Source organism: Schistocerca cancellata, chromosome 9 (genome assembly GCF_023864275.1).
Source record: "Schistocerca cancellata isolate TAMUIC-IGC-003103 chromosome 9, iqSchCanc2.1, whole genome shotgun sequence".
Taxonomy (NCBI): Eukaryota; Metazoa; Arthropoda; class Insecta; order Orthoptera; family Acrididae; genus Schistocerca; species Schistocerca cancellata.
In genome coordinates, this window is record NC_064634.1 from 92756717 (window position 1) to 92771091 (window position 14375).

General features: G+C 41.7%; 1 protein-coding gene across 1 annotated transcript in view; it reads left to right on the top strand.

The window, feature by feature from the left end:
* LOC126100785 (dehydrogenase/reductase SDR family member 11-like) overlaps window positions 1-6046 on the top strand; it is a 38833-nt gene extending 32787 nt beyond the window's left edge. Inside the window, exons 5-6 of the mRNA XM_049911406.1 lie at window positions 5444-5590; window positions 5818-6046. Of these exons, the coding sequence (XP_049767363.1) occupies window positions 5444-5590; window positions 5818-5859 (189 nt within the window). The 3' untranslated portion in view covers window positions 5860-6046. The remainder of the gene's footprint in view (window positions 1-5443; window positions 5591-5817) is intronic.
* Window positions 6047-14375: the final 8329 nt, after the last annotated feature.

Consider the following 14375-nt stretch of genomic DNA (forward strand, 5'->3'; position numbering starts at 1 on the left):
GGTCTTCGGCCCGTTGAGAGGCTTCCGGGTTCTGAAGGAATTGTTATTCCTAGACGCAAGTTCTTCTTTCAGCTCCAGGATAGGATGGTTGCCTCATTCTATAGCTGTAGTCTCTTTCTGGTGACGTTGTCTGGCTCTGACGATCAAACGAAACTCTTTCTTGAGCGGAGTCGCCTAGGCTGTTGTTCGTGTCCGTGCAGAGGGTGGCAATAATCTGTCATCTGGACTACTGGCCATTAAAATTGCTACACCAAGAAGAAATGCAGATGATAAACGGGTATTCATTGGTCAAGTATATTATACTGGAACTGACATGTGATTACATTTTCACGCAATTTGGGTGCATAGATCCTGACAAATCAGTACCCAGAACAACCGCCTCTGGCCGTAATAACGGCCTTGATACGCCTGGGCATTGAGTCAAAACAGAGCTCGGATGGCGTGTACAGGTACAGCTGCCCGTGCAGCTTCAACACGATACCAAGTTCATCAAGAGTAGTCACTGGCGTATTGTGACGAGCCAGTTGATCGGCCCCCATTGACCAGACGTTTTCAGTTGGTGAGAAATTTGGAGAATGTGCTGGCCAGGGCAGCAGTCGAACATTTTCTGTATCCAGAAAGGCCCGTACAGGACCTGCAACATGCGGTCGTGCATTATCCTGCTGAAATGTAGTGTTTCGCAGGGATCGAATGAAGGGTAGAGCCACGGGTCGTAACACATCTGAAATGTAACGCCCACTGTTCAAAGTGCTGTCAATGCGAACAAGAGGTGACCGAGACGTGTAACCAGTGGCACCCCATACCATCACGCCGGGTGACAGGCCAGTATGGCGATGACGAATACACGCTTCCAATGTACGTTCACCGCGATGTCGCCAAACACGGAAGCGACCATCATGATGCTGTTAACAGAACCTGAATTCATCCGAAAAAAATGACGTTTTCCCATTCGTGCACCCAGTTTCGTCGTTTAGTACACCATCGCAAGCGCTCCTGTCTGTGATGCAGCATCAAGGGTAACCGCAGCCATGGTCTCCGAACTGATAGTCCATGCTGCTGCAAGCTGCAAACGTCGTCGAACTGTTCGTGCAGATGGTTGTTGTCTTGCAAACGTCCCCACCTGTTGACTCAGGGATCGAGACGTGGCTGCATGATCCGTTACAGCCATGCGGATAAGATGCCTGTCATCTCGACTGCTAGTGATACGAGGCCGTTGGGATCCAGCACGGCGTTCCGTATTACCCTCCTGAACCCACCGATTCCATATTCTGCTAACAGTCATTGGATCTCGACCCACGCGAGCAGCAATGTCGCGATTTGATAAACCGCAATCGCGATAGGCTACAATCCGACCTTTATCAAAGTCGGAGACGTGATGGTACGCATTTCTCCTCCTTACACGAGACATCACAACAACGTTTCACCAGGCAATGTTGGTCAACTGCTGTTTGTGTATGAGAAATCGGTTTGAAACTTTCCTCATGTTAGTACGTTGTAGATGTCGCCACCGGCGCCAAACTTACATGAATGCTATGAAAAGCTAATCATTTGCATATCACAGCATCTTCTTCCTGTCGGATAAATTTCGCGTCTGTAGCACGTCATCTTCTTGGTGTATCAATTTTAATGACCAGTAGTGCATTTCTTTCTCTCCACTTTGGCAGTTACTTGCCGCCGTTTACTGAAGGGAGCTGTCCTTGTGAGAGACAGACAACTTCTCTGTCGGCGTGGGGTACCTTGTAGCCATATTTTACGACGAAGTCTGTTATCATCGTTAGTAAAAGTGTAACTCCTCATAGTTCCTGAGGAAGCTTAGCGTGGCCTTATGTGGATGCTTTTTTGCCGTGTAGCATGGTGTGGTATGAGAGTATACTTTTATTTTCAGTCACTTCACTGTTGTCGGTGGTGTAGATCGTAGGACAATAGACACTATTTAAAATTCACTTTCACTTCCACATAGTCACAACTCCATTCAAACGACGTTGTTTATGTTCTGTTTAAAAGATACCGTAGTCTTGAGGTACTTGCTTTGACTAATAAACAAAACACCGATTCCCCGGTTCGAACACAGTTATTGCTTATATTTTGAATAAAAGAGAGATTGTCTGATAACGTGACAGAAACAGATACAGAAATCTTTATAAAAGAGACAGGGATTCAGTATTAGAATCAGAATTTAAGAGAGCTTCGGAAGACTTAATATCAAATAAGACAAAAGGAATAGATAATATTCCATCAGAAATCATCGGGGGAAGTGGCAACAGAATGAGTTTTCACGTTGGTGTGTAGAATATGAGGGCTTGACGAAGTATCATCTGACTTTCGGGAAAACATATTCCACACAATTCCGAAGATTGCAAGAACTGACAAGTGCGAGGATTATGCACAATCTGCTTAACAGCTCACGCATCCAAACTGCTGACAAGAATCGTATACAGAAGAATTGAAAATAAAACTGAATAAGTGTTACAAGACGATCAGTTTGGTTTTAGGAAAGGTTGATAATGGAAGCAAGACTGAAGGAAAATCAAGACCTGGAGAAAGCTTTCCACAACGTAAAATGGTGCAAGTTGTTCGAAATTCTGAGAACAACAAGGGTACGCTATAGGGAGAGAGATTAATAGACAATATGTAGAACAGTCAAGAGGGAATAATAAGAGTGGATGATCAAGAACGAAGGGCTCCGATTAAAAAGTGTGTAAGACGTGGTTGTAGTCTTTCGTCCCTGCTGTTCAATCTATACACCGAAAAAGCAATGACAGCAATAAAAGAAAGCTTCGTGAGTGGAATTTAAGTTCAAAGTGAAAGGATATCTATGATAAGATTCGCTAGTGACATTGCTATCCTCAGGAAAAGCGAAGAAGAATTACAGATTTTGTTGAATGGAATGAACACTCCAATACGTACATAATGTCGATTGAGAGAAAATCGAAGAAAAACGAAAAAGGAATTTTGCTGCCTAGACAGCAAAATAATCCGTTGCGGGCGGAACAAAGAGGACATAAAAGCACACTAGCACTGCCAAAAAGGGCACATCTGGCCAAGAGAAGTCTACTAGTATCAAACACTGGCTCCAGTTTGAGGAAGAAATTTCTGAGAATGTACGTTTGGTGCACAGCATTGTATGACAGTAAAACATGCACTGTAGAAAACCCTTAACAGAAGGTAATTGAAGCATTTGCGATGCGACGCCACCGAAGAATGTTGAAAATTATGTTGTCTGATAAGGTAAGGATTGTGGAGGTTCTCAGTAGAATCGGCGAAGAAAATGCGGAAACACTGACTAGACGATGGGACAGTATGGTACTAGAGGTAGCTGTAGAGGGTAAAAACTGCGGAGGAAGACAGATTGGAATTTTTCCAGAATAACTAAGGACTTGGTTGCAAGAACTACTCTGAGATGATAAGGTTACCACAGGAGAGGAATCTGTGCGGGGCCTCATCAAAATAAAAGAGAACAGAAGTCTCTTTAGAGAACACGTATTCTGAATTTCTGTTCACTGTAATCACGTTAGTAATATATTCTAAGTGACTTTACCTAAACTGGTACAGATCTATCATAAGGTCCATAACGACTGACTCAATTATCGCTACACAGCAGTGTTTCAACATTGTTTTATCTTTTTATCTCATTTATAGCTCTTTCCTCGAAAATAGTCTTCTGCGTTTCTGAATAAATTGGAGTGGATCGAGGTCATTTAACGAAAATGGGTATTTTGTGCTTTGTAGTTAGGTATCTGCTGCAGATTTGTGCTCTTTCTCATTCTGAATCACCCAACATGTTTCTGCAGAGGCTTTTATAACTGGTAAAAGAGTTGATAATAATTGGAGCATATAATTTTATATATTCCAGTTTGATCACATTTATTCTGTATCTGCTTCATGTTGTGTTCTATTCCTTAACTCCGGTAGTGATGATGAAAGTATTTCTGAATTTTTTTTTCCATTCTATCTGAAGTTGTTTCAAAATACGAAACGCTTGTGTATTTATTTAGATTATTTGTCTGAGTACTGCTATGACGATTTTTTTGTTCTGATCTGTATTTTTCTTCAGCTTCTTGTGGATAGAATCAATGTTTATTTGCTATTTGTTCGATAGCAATCTTATTGATAGTTTACACATCTCATTTTAAATCTTTTGGATTTAAAGAGAATTTATACACAGGCACTGAGGACAGACCTGATCGCAGCATCTTCACGAGAGTTTGTATGTGTGGAACTTGTGGCTATTTTGCTGCCTATCATAGTTGGCTTTTCTATACCTCAGCGATGAGTGTTATTAAATACAAGTAATTAAGATTTCTATTTGCTTCTTATTCCACAAAGTAATCTACCTGTATCAGTCGCAGGCCCTTATTTAAGGAAGAAATTTCTGTGAAAGTACATCAGAAACAGGTGGAAAAAATCGCAAAATAAGAGATTCAAAGTGACTGAGATGTCCTATGGAAGAAAGCTGCATGGACTGAGAAGATAAAAAATGAGGAAGTTATCAACAAAATCTACGAGAAAGGGAACATGAGAAAAACGCTGGCACTGCAAGAATAAGGAACAGGACGATAGCACATGTGTTGAGAATCACAGGAATAGCTTCCGTGGAACTAATGGAGCCACTGAGGGCAAAAGATGAGCAGAAAGACAGAGACAGCAATATGCTGAACAAACAGTTCAGGATGTTAGATACAATCGCTAGTCTGAGATGATGGTGTTGGTACAGGAGAGGAACTAGTTGTGGGTCGTATACAATTCTAGAAGTTCAAACAGTGGGACTCTGAAACCGCCTCAAACAAAACGATTTTCTGAAACATTTCAAGTAGTGAAAGGGAACGAATACAGTTCTCTGGTAACTCAGCTAGGTCCTACATTGAAGGTGCAACGTTGACAGATAACATCGATGTTCTGCTCACCAATTCTTTACTCAGTCTGCTGTACATTTCGATCGCCTTGTCATCATCATCATCATCATCAGGTACATTTCTGTTTAGTTGATGAATTTCGTTTGTGAGTCTCAGTTGCGGGCTATTTGGCAGACGGCTTTCATACGAGCCGCTGGAGCTGCAAGTCTATAACCCAGCGAAATGTTTTGTCCAGGACTTTTTCCAATCTCCGATATTCTTCTGATCTTGTACTCTCATATATATCTGTTTTTTAAATTATTTATTCAATAATCTTTGAGGGACACTCTCGAACTTGGCTGGACGGCTATTTAAACCTGAAAAATAAACTGATTCCCTCACACTTGGTATTCAGGAAATAGCTCACCATAGAGAAAGAATTGTATATCATTGCGGAGAATATATTATAGATTAATTTCTGTATGCTGCTTATCTCAAATAACATAGTTTAAAACAACCTACGAGAACTTTGTTATATGATTCAGAACAAAAATTACTATTTGTATTCTGTTTTGGAACCCTTCTCCTTCTCATTTTTTTTTTCGTTACAGCAAGTATCTCCCGGATTGGTGAAGACAGAGTTCTACAATACAACTAAACACTTGACACCTGAAATGTTCAAGACAGCACCTTATCTGGAACCAGAAGATATAGCGAATGCTGTCATCTACATGTTGTCCCAGCATCCGAGAGTACAGGTAAAGCTACTTTCGTAGTGCAGTTCCTGCGGGTACACACCAGTCAAAAAGATTCATATATTCGGCAAGCTATAGTTTGTCAAATGATTTTTGCTGCTACTCTTAGCTGCTGTGCACTGAAAAATTCTAACTTTTGCTGTATTCCTTCCACACTTTGCCTCTCGCTCGTTTTATCTCGCCAGTGGAATAGAGGAAAACAAACAAACCGACGTTTTTTTTTGTTCCAGGTTCATGACATCCTAATCCACCCGACAGGTGATCCGTTCTAGATGGAATCCTCTGTGATAATGCACGGATAAACGCACTGCATCTGTCCTTCACCTTGAATTGCTGGTCATGTATTTGTTTGTGTTGTGCAGTTACCCGTACATTACTCCGGAATATCATAATCAATTGAATTGTTAAGAAGTTACAAAATCGTCTTTAAAAAATAAATTATCCAATTTTCTCCTTTTATTTGTTTGACTACTACTTATTCGTTTGTTTACTCTTGTCACAATAAGTACCTGAGGCCACTCACGCATCATGTCAAACACATTACAATTTACGGTCCAGGTCTGTATAACGTTGCTTTTAAGTTACCATAGAAGATAACATACGACAAAAAAACTTGCTTACGACTGACTGAATGTTTCGCAATGACATGAACTTGAGTACATATCTTTTTCCAGATGAGGAAATGATTATTAGCCATAGCAAAAAATGACTTAACAGAAAGTTATTTTTAAAATGAATGCTATAGCTAAAGGTTACTGTATCCCAGTGCTCATGTAGATTTGCAATGATTATCTCCTATTTTCAACACCTGTTAGGCCCAGTGTTACAGGTTAGTATTACCATCCTTGTTGCAGAAGCACTGGCGGCTACAGGACCAAATCTGTGCCTAAAAGGTAATCTCTAAATTACGGTGTAAACAGGCTGTTTAGGTTTTTGTGTTGGTAACGTCACGTAGCGCTCTGTATGAAAATCACTGGCTGTGCTGTGTGCAGTCTGTGGCTGCTCTGCATTGTTGGAATATTCGCTTGTGTAGTGTTGGGCATTTGGATGTGAACAGCGCGTAGCGTTGCGCAGTTGGAGGTGAGCCGTCAGCAGTGGTCGGTGTGGGGAGAGAGATGGCAGAGTTTTGAGAGCGGATGATCTGGACGTGTGTCCATCAGAGAGAGTAAATTTGTAATACGGGATATCATGAACTGATATAATATATATATATGATGACTTTTGAATATTATTAAGGTAAATACATTGTTTGTTCTCTATCAAAATCTTTCATTTGCTAACTATGCGTATCAGTAGTTAGAGCCTTCAGTAGTTAGAATTTTTTATTTAGCTGGTAGTATTGGCGCTCACCGTATTGCAGTAGTTCGAGTAACGAAGATTTTTGTGAGGTAAGTGATTCATGAAAGGTATAGGTTATTGTTAGTCAGGGCCACTCTTTTGTAGGGATTATTGAAAGTCAGATTGCGTTGCGCTAAAAATATTGTGTGTCAGTTTGGTGATGATCAGAATAAGTAAAGAGAGAAATGTCTGAGTACGTCCAGTTTTCCTCATCTGTTTGAAAGTCAAATAACGTAAGAGGTTTATGAGCACAGTCATTTATAATTTTTCTAAGGGGATGTTTCAAAGGCTGTACCAAAAAATCTATGCATTAGACTTTTCATTTCATGATCACACATATACATATTGATAATAGCCAGTTTTGAGAGTTATCTTCGTAAAGCTATGCAGTATCACAGGAATTATAGAGGAGAAGCAGTAAAATTTAATAAATTTGTAGTAAATTTCGGTTTATGTATGCACTATACTGTCAAAGTTCGCAGTAACAGCAGTCTAATACACAGAGTCACGATCTTGGACGGGAGCAACACTCTATCAAAGGTGAGAAAAAGAATGCGTGTGGGCACTAAGGATGCATCTACCGTTTTCATCACCCGATGGACGTCAGGCCACACGGCAGTCTAGTGAACACCACGGGATGAACTGAGGGTTCTATGCTGGTCAGGTGGGTGAGACTGAATCACGATAACTGATCACGGTACCTGATGCCCATAGTTGGAACTGGTCGGTGGCGCTGTGACGCACGGCAGTTCAGAAATGATTCCAATGGCTCTGAGCACTATGGGACTTAACTGCTGAGATCATCAGTCCCCTAGAACTTAGAACTACTTAAACCTAACTAACCTAAGGACGACACACACATCCATGCCCGAGGGAGGATTCGAACATGCGACCGTAGCGGTCGCGCTGTTCCAAACTGAAGCGCCTAGAACCGCTCGGCCACCCCGGCCGGCCACGCACGGCAGTCACGTACCCCATATTCTGAGCATTAATGCTACCAAGCTTGGTAATCGCACGGTAATTACTTTCCGTGTTATAATGTGCTAAATAGGGAAAATTTAATTGTAACCATCTGGTAACTGTGTACACAATAATCCCATAATTGTATCATGAATACAAAGGCGTAAACGACTTTCAACACCGCTACTAAATACCAAGTCAGCGTATCAGTCTGCCTTCTTCAGTCTGCCATGCCTACATAAGAAGCCAAAGCCACCAATTCTCCGGTACCTGTGACCTTACTTAGTCCGCCAGGAAAGTGAGAGAGAATCCTCAACAGATCGCACGATCTGCTTCGTCAGCGTTTCTTCCAAAGCGCTAGGCAATTACAGTGTGCCTATCACTCCATTCTGTCTTCTTTTGCTATTACTTTTTAATATTTGCTTATATTTAATTCTAGTTTTCTTGCCCCAGTCATACTTCTCGTTGCAGTAAGCTGCCATTTCTCTCTTGTAACCGCACTTTTTAACTGTTTTTGATTTTCTCCATTTACCGCTGTTCTGGGGTTCGCTGTGACAGTGTTTGGTGCGCAACCTGTGCTAGCCACCACCTGGAACGACGGTTAGGCCTCCTCGCTGTTCCCGAAAAGCCAGTGCGCCAATGCTCTTGGCCATCAGGGTGGCCAATTCCGAGAATCTGCGGAGTCTTTGACCTCTCGTGGCACCCGCCCTGCCCAGCAGAGAAATCCAACGCTTGGAAACCAAATGCCTAACTTCTTTAATCTATTCTGAAAGCTGGCCGGGAGGATTGTGTCGTTACGCCGTATGCATTTCAGGGTTGCTAGGTTTCTTTCTCAATAAAATCAAGATTCTTCTTATGAAATCTACACGAAATATACATAGGGCCTAAATTCAAAATACAATATAACAAAGCACTGCATTTTGGTTTATTAATATTTTCGCTCACTTTTTAACCTCCTTAATAGGACCTTTCATTCTCCCCCGTCGACAAAAGGACGAACTGCAGGCACGTAAATGAGTAATTCATCTTCACCCTTAATCAGCTTCTAATATAGCCGTGATAAACCCTTTCTGTCATCTCACCATGTGTGCTTCATGAAGATGAAAATGCTTTCTGGAGCACCATTGGAATGAGGTACGGAAAAGAGGTTCAACAGTTTTTCACTATTTTCAAAATGACAAAAAAATTCCATCCATTCATCAGACTTCAGCTTACAAAAGTTCTCTTCTTCCTTCAGAAAGGTGTTAAACTGGATATACTTTTCGAACATCAAATCCTCGTCTACAAGAAGTTCGTATGAAGAAGCCACTGCTATGAATGCTGAAACTGAGCCTGTTCCCCTGTTAATGAGACTGGCTTGAAAGCTTTGTAAACATTCTCTTCAAAGTCAAATCGTTCCTCAAATAGTTAATATCTCACTGCAAGTAATCATCCGCTTCTCTTTTGAACGTTGGCTACCATGCGGGAAAATCTGGGTTCGATTCGCTGTACTGGCAAGGAATTTTGCCTGGTGGGTGGTCCGCTACGGGGTACACTTCTGCCTCGTGATGTCAAGTGAGAGGCAACGTGACCGAATAGTAGCGCTCCACGATCGGAGCAGTCTGAAAAGGGATCGGGCGACCGGTGTGCCAACTGATGTGCTGCTCACACCGACACAGGGAAAACAGTGATGAAAGTTTCCAGAAGTTTATTGATGAAGGAAACAAACGTCTGATTCGAAGGCAATAACAAAATCACGATTACTGTGTCTCACAGATGTGAAGACTTGACAGTATGGTGGTTCCAGTGTCTGAGAAGTAACACATTCAGTGTCTTCATAGTCAAATACATTTATATGGAAAATATTCTAATCGAGCAGGTAGGTTAGAAATTTAAAAAGGGAAATGGATAGGTTAAAGTTAGATATAGTGGGAATTAGTGAAGTTCGGTGGCAGGAGGAACAAGACTTTTGGTCAGGTGAATACAGGGTTACAAATACAAAATCAAATAGGGGTAATGCAGGAGTAGGTTTAATAATGAATAAAAAGAATAGGAGTGCGGGTAAGCTACTACAAACAGCATCGTAAACGCATTATTGTGGCCAAGATAGACACGAAGCCCACGCCTACTACAGTAGTACAAGTTTATATGCCAACTAGCTCTACAGATGACGAAGAAATTGATGAAATGTATGATGACATAAAAGAAATTATTCAGATAGTGAAGGGAGACGAAAATTTAATAGTCATGGGTGACTGGAATTCGAGTGTAGGAAAAGGGAGAGAAGGAAACATAGTAGGTGAATATAGATTGGGGGTAAGAAATGAGAGAGGAAGCCGTCTGTTAGAGTTTTGCACAAAGCCTAACTTAATCATAGCTAACACTTCGTTCAAGAATCACAAAAGAAGGTTTGGAAGAACCCTGGAGATTCTAAAAGGTTTCAGATAGATTATATAATGGTAAGACAGAGATTTAGGAACCAGGTTTTAAATTGTAAGACATTTCCAGGCGCAGATGTGAACTCTGACCACAATCTATTGGTTATGAACTGCAGATTACAATTGAAGAAACTTCAAAAAGGTGGAAATTTAAGGAGATGGGACCTGGACAAACTGAAAAAAACAGAGGTTGTGCAGAGTTTCAGGGAGAGCATAAGGGAACAGTTGACAAGAATGGGGGGAAGAAATACAGTAGAAGAAGAATGGGTAGCACTGAGGGATGAAGCATAGGATCAAGTAGGTAAAAAGACGAGGGCTAGTAGAAATCCTTGGGTAACAGAAGAGATACTGAATTTAATTCATGAAACGAAAAAATACAAAACTGCAGTAAGTGTAGCAGGCAAAAAGGAATACAAACGACTCGAAACTGAGATAGACAGGAAGTGCAAAATGGCTAAGCAGGGATGGCTAGAGGACAAATGTAAGGATGTAGAGGCTTATCTCACTAGGGGTAAGATAGATACTGCCTACAGGAAAATTAAAGAGACCTTTGGGGAAAAGAGAAACACTTGTATGAATATCAAGAGCTCAGATGGAAACCCAGTCCTAACCAAAGCAGGGAAAGCAGAAAGATGGAAGGAGTATATAGAGGGTCTATACAAGGGCGATGTACTTGAGGACAATATTATAGAAACGGAAGAGAATGTAGATGAAGATGAAATGGGAGATACGATACGGCGTGAAGAGTTTGACAGAGCACTGAAAGACCTGAGCCGAAACAAGGCCCCAGGAATAGACAACATTGCATTAGAACTACTGACAGCCTTGGGAGAGCCAGTCCTGACAAAACTCTAGCATCTGGTGAGCAAGATGTATGAGACAAGCGAAGTACCCTCAGACTTCAAGAAGAATAGCAGGTGTTGATAGATGTGAAAATTACCGAACTATCATTTTAATACGTCACAGCTGGAAAATACTAACGCGAATTCTTTACAGACGAATGGAAAAACTGATAGAGGCCGACCTCGGGGAAAATCAGTTTGGATTCCGTAGAAATATTGGAACATGTGAGGCAACACTGACCTTATGACTTATCTTAGAAGAAAGATTAAGGAAAGGCAAACCTATGTTTATAGCATTTGTAGACTTAGAGAAAGCTTTTGACAATGTTGACTGGAATACTCTCTTTCAAATTCTAAAGGTGGCAGGGGTAAAGTACAGGGAGCGAAAGGCTATTTACAATTTGTACGGAAACCAGATGGCAGTTATAAGAATCGATGGGCATGAAAAGGAAGCAGTGGTTGGGAAGGGAGTGAGACAGGGTTGTAGCCTCTCCCCAATGTTATTCAATCTATATATTGAGCAAGCAGTAAAGGAAACAAAAGAAAAATTCGGAGTAGGTATTAAAATCCATGGAGAAGAAATAAAAACTTTGAGGTTCGCCGATGACATTGTAATTCTGTCAGAGACAGCAAAGGACTCGGAAGAGCAGTTGAATGGAACGGACAGTGTCTTGAAAGGAGGATATAAGATGAACATTAACAAAAGCAAAACGAGGATAATGGAATGTAGCCGAATTAAGTCGCATGACGCTGAGGGAATTAGATTAGGAAATCAGACACTTAAAGTAGTAAAGGAGTTTTGCTATCTGGGGAGCAGAATAACTGATGATGGTCGAAGTAGATAGATATAAAATGTAGACTGGCAATGGCAAGGTAAGCATTTCTGAACAAGAGAAATTTGTTAACATCGAGTATAGATTTAAGTGTCAGGAAGTCGTTTCTGAAAGTATTTGTATGGAGTGTAGCCATGTATGGAAGTGAAACATGGACAATAAATAGTTTGGACAGGAAGCGAATAGAAGCTTTCGAAACGTGGTGCTACAGTATAATGCTGAAGATTAGATGGGTAGATCACATAACTAATGAGGAGGTATTGAATAGAATTGGGGAGAAGAGGAGTTTGTGGCACAACTTGACGAGAAGAAGGGACCGGTTGGTAGGACATGTTCTGAGGCATCAAAGGATCACAAATTTAGCATTGGAGGGCAGCATGGAGGATAAAAATCGTAGAGGGAGACCAAGAGATTAATACACTAAGCAGATTCAGAAGGATGTAGGTTGCAGTTGGTACTGGGAGATGAAGAAGCTTGCACAGGATAGAGTAGCATGGAGAGCTGCATCAAACCAGTCTCAGGACTGGTGACCACAACAACAACAACATTCTAAGTCCGATTAAGCTGTCTTGAATACATCTACATCTACATTTATACTCCGCAAGCCACCCAACGGTGTGTAGTGGAGGGCACCTTACGTCCCACTGTCATTACCTCCCTTTCCTGTTCCAGTAGCGAATGGTTCGCGGGAAGAACGACTGCCGGAAAGCCTCCGTGTGCGCTTGAATCTCTCTAATTTTACATTCGTGATCTCTTCGGGAGGTATAAGTAGGGGAAGCAATATATTCGATACCTTATCCAGAAACGCACCCTCTCGAAACCTGGGCAGCAAGCTACACCGCGTTGCAGAGCGCCTGTCTTGCAGAGCCTGCCACCTGAGTTTGCTAATCATCTCTCACTCTTACCAGATAACCCTGTGACGAAACGCGCCGCTCTTCTTTGGATCTTCTCTATCTCCTCTGTCAACCCGACCTGGTACGGACCCAACACTGATGATCAATACTCAAGTGTAGGTCGAACGAGTGTTTTGTAAGACACCTCCCTTGTTGATGGACTACATTTTCTAAGGACTCTCCCAATGAATCTCAGCCTGGCACCCGCCTCACCAATAATTAATTTTATATGATCATTCCACTTCAAATCGTTCCGTACGCATACTCACAGATATTTTACAGAAGTAACTGCTACCAGTGTTTGTTCCGCTATCATATAATCACACAATAAAGGATCCTTCTTTCTTTGTATTCGCAATACATTACATTTGTGTACGTTAAGGGTCAGTTGCCACTCCCTGCACCAAGTGCCTATCCGCTGCAGATCTTTCTGCATTTCGCTGCAATTTTCTACTGCTGCAACTTCTCAGTATACTACAGCATCATCCGCAAAAGGCCGCATGTAAATTCCGATACTATCTACTAGGTCATTTATATATATTGTGAAAAGCAATGGTCCCATAACACTCCCCTGTGCCACGCCAGAGGTCACTTTAACGACCGTAGACGTCTCTCCATTGAGAAAAATATGCTGTGTTCTGTTTGCTAAAAGCTCTTCAATTCAGCCACACAGCTGGTCTGATATTCCGTAGGCTCTTACTTTGTTTTTCAGGCGACAGTGCGGCACTCTATCGAATGCCTTCCGGAAGTCAAGGAAAATGGCATCTACCTTGGAGCCTGTATCTAATATTTTCCGGGTCTCATGAACAAATAAAGCTAGTTGAGTCTCACACGATCGCTGTTTCCGGAATCCATGTTGATTCCTACTGAGTAGATTCTGGGTTCCCAGAAATGACATGATACGCGAGCAAGAAACATGTTCTAAAATTCTACAACAGATCGATGTCAGAGATGTAGGTCTATAGTTTTGCACATCTGCTCGATGACCCTTCTTGAAAACTGGAAGTACCTGTGCTCTTTTCCAATCGTTTGGAACCTTAATTTCCTCTAGAGACTTGCGGTACACGGCTGTTAGAAGGGGGGGGGGGGGGGGAGGAAGTTCTTTTTCTTTTGCGTACTCTGTGTAAAAACGAATTGGTATCCCGTCAGATCCAGTGGACTTTCCTCTGTTGAGTGATTTCAGTTGCTTTTCTATTCCTTGGACACTTATTTCGATGTCAGACATTTTTCGTTTGTGTGGGGATTTGGAGAAGGAACTGCAGTGCGGTCTTCCTCTGTGAAACAGCTTTGGAAGAAGGTGTTTAGTATTTCAGCTTTACCCGTGTCATCCTCTGTTTCGATGCCATTATCATCCCAGAGTGTCTGGATATGCCGTTTCGATCCACTTACTGATTTAACGTAAGACCAGAACTTCCTAGGATTTTCTGTCAAGTCGGTACATAGAATTTTACTTTCGAATTCACTGAACGCTTTACGCATAGCTCTCCTTACGCGAACTTTGACAT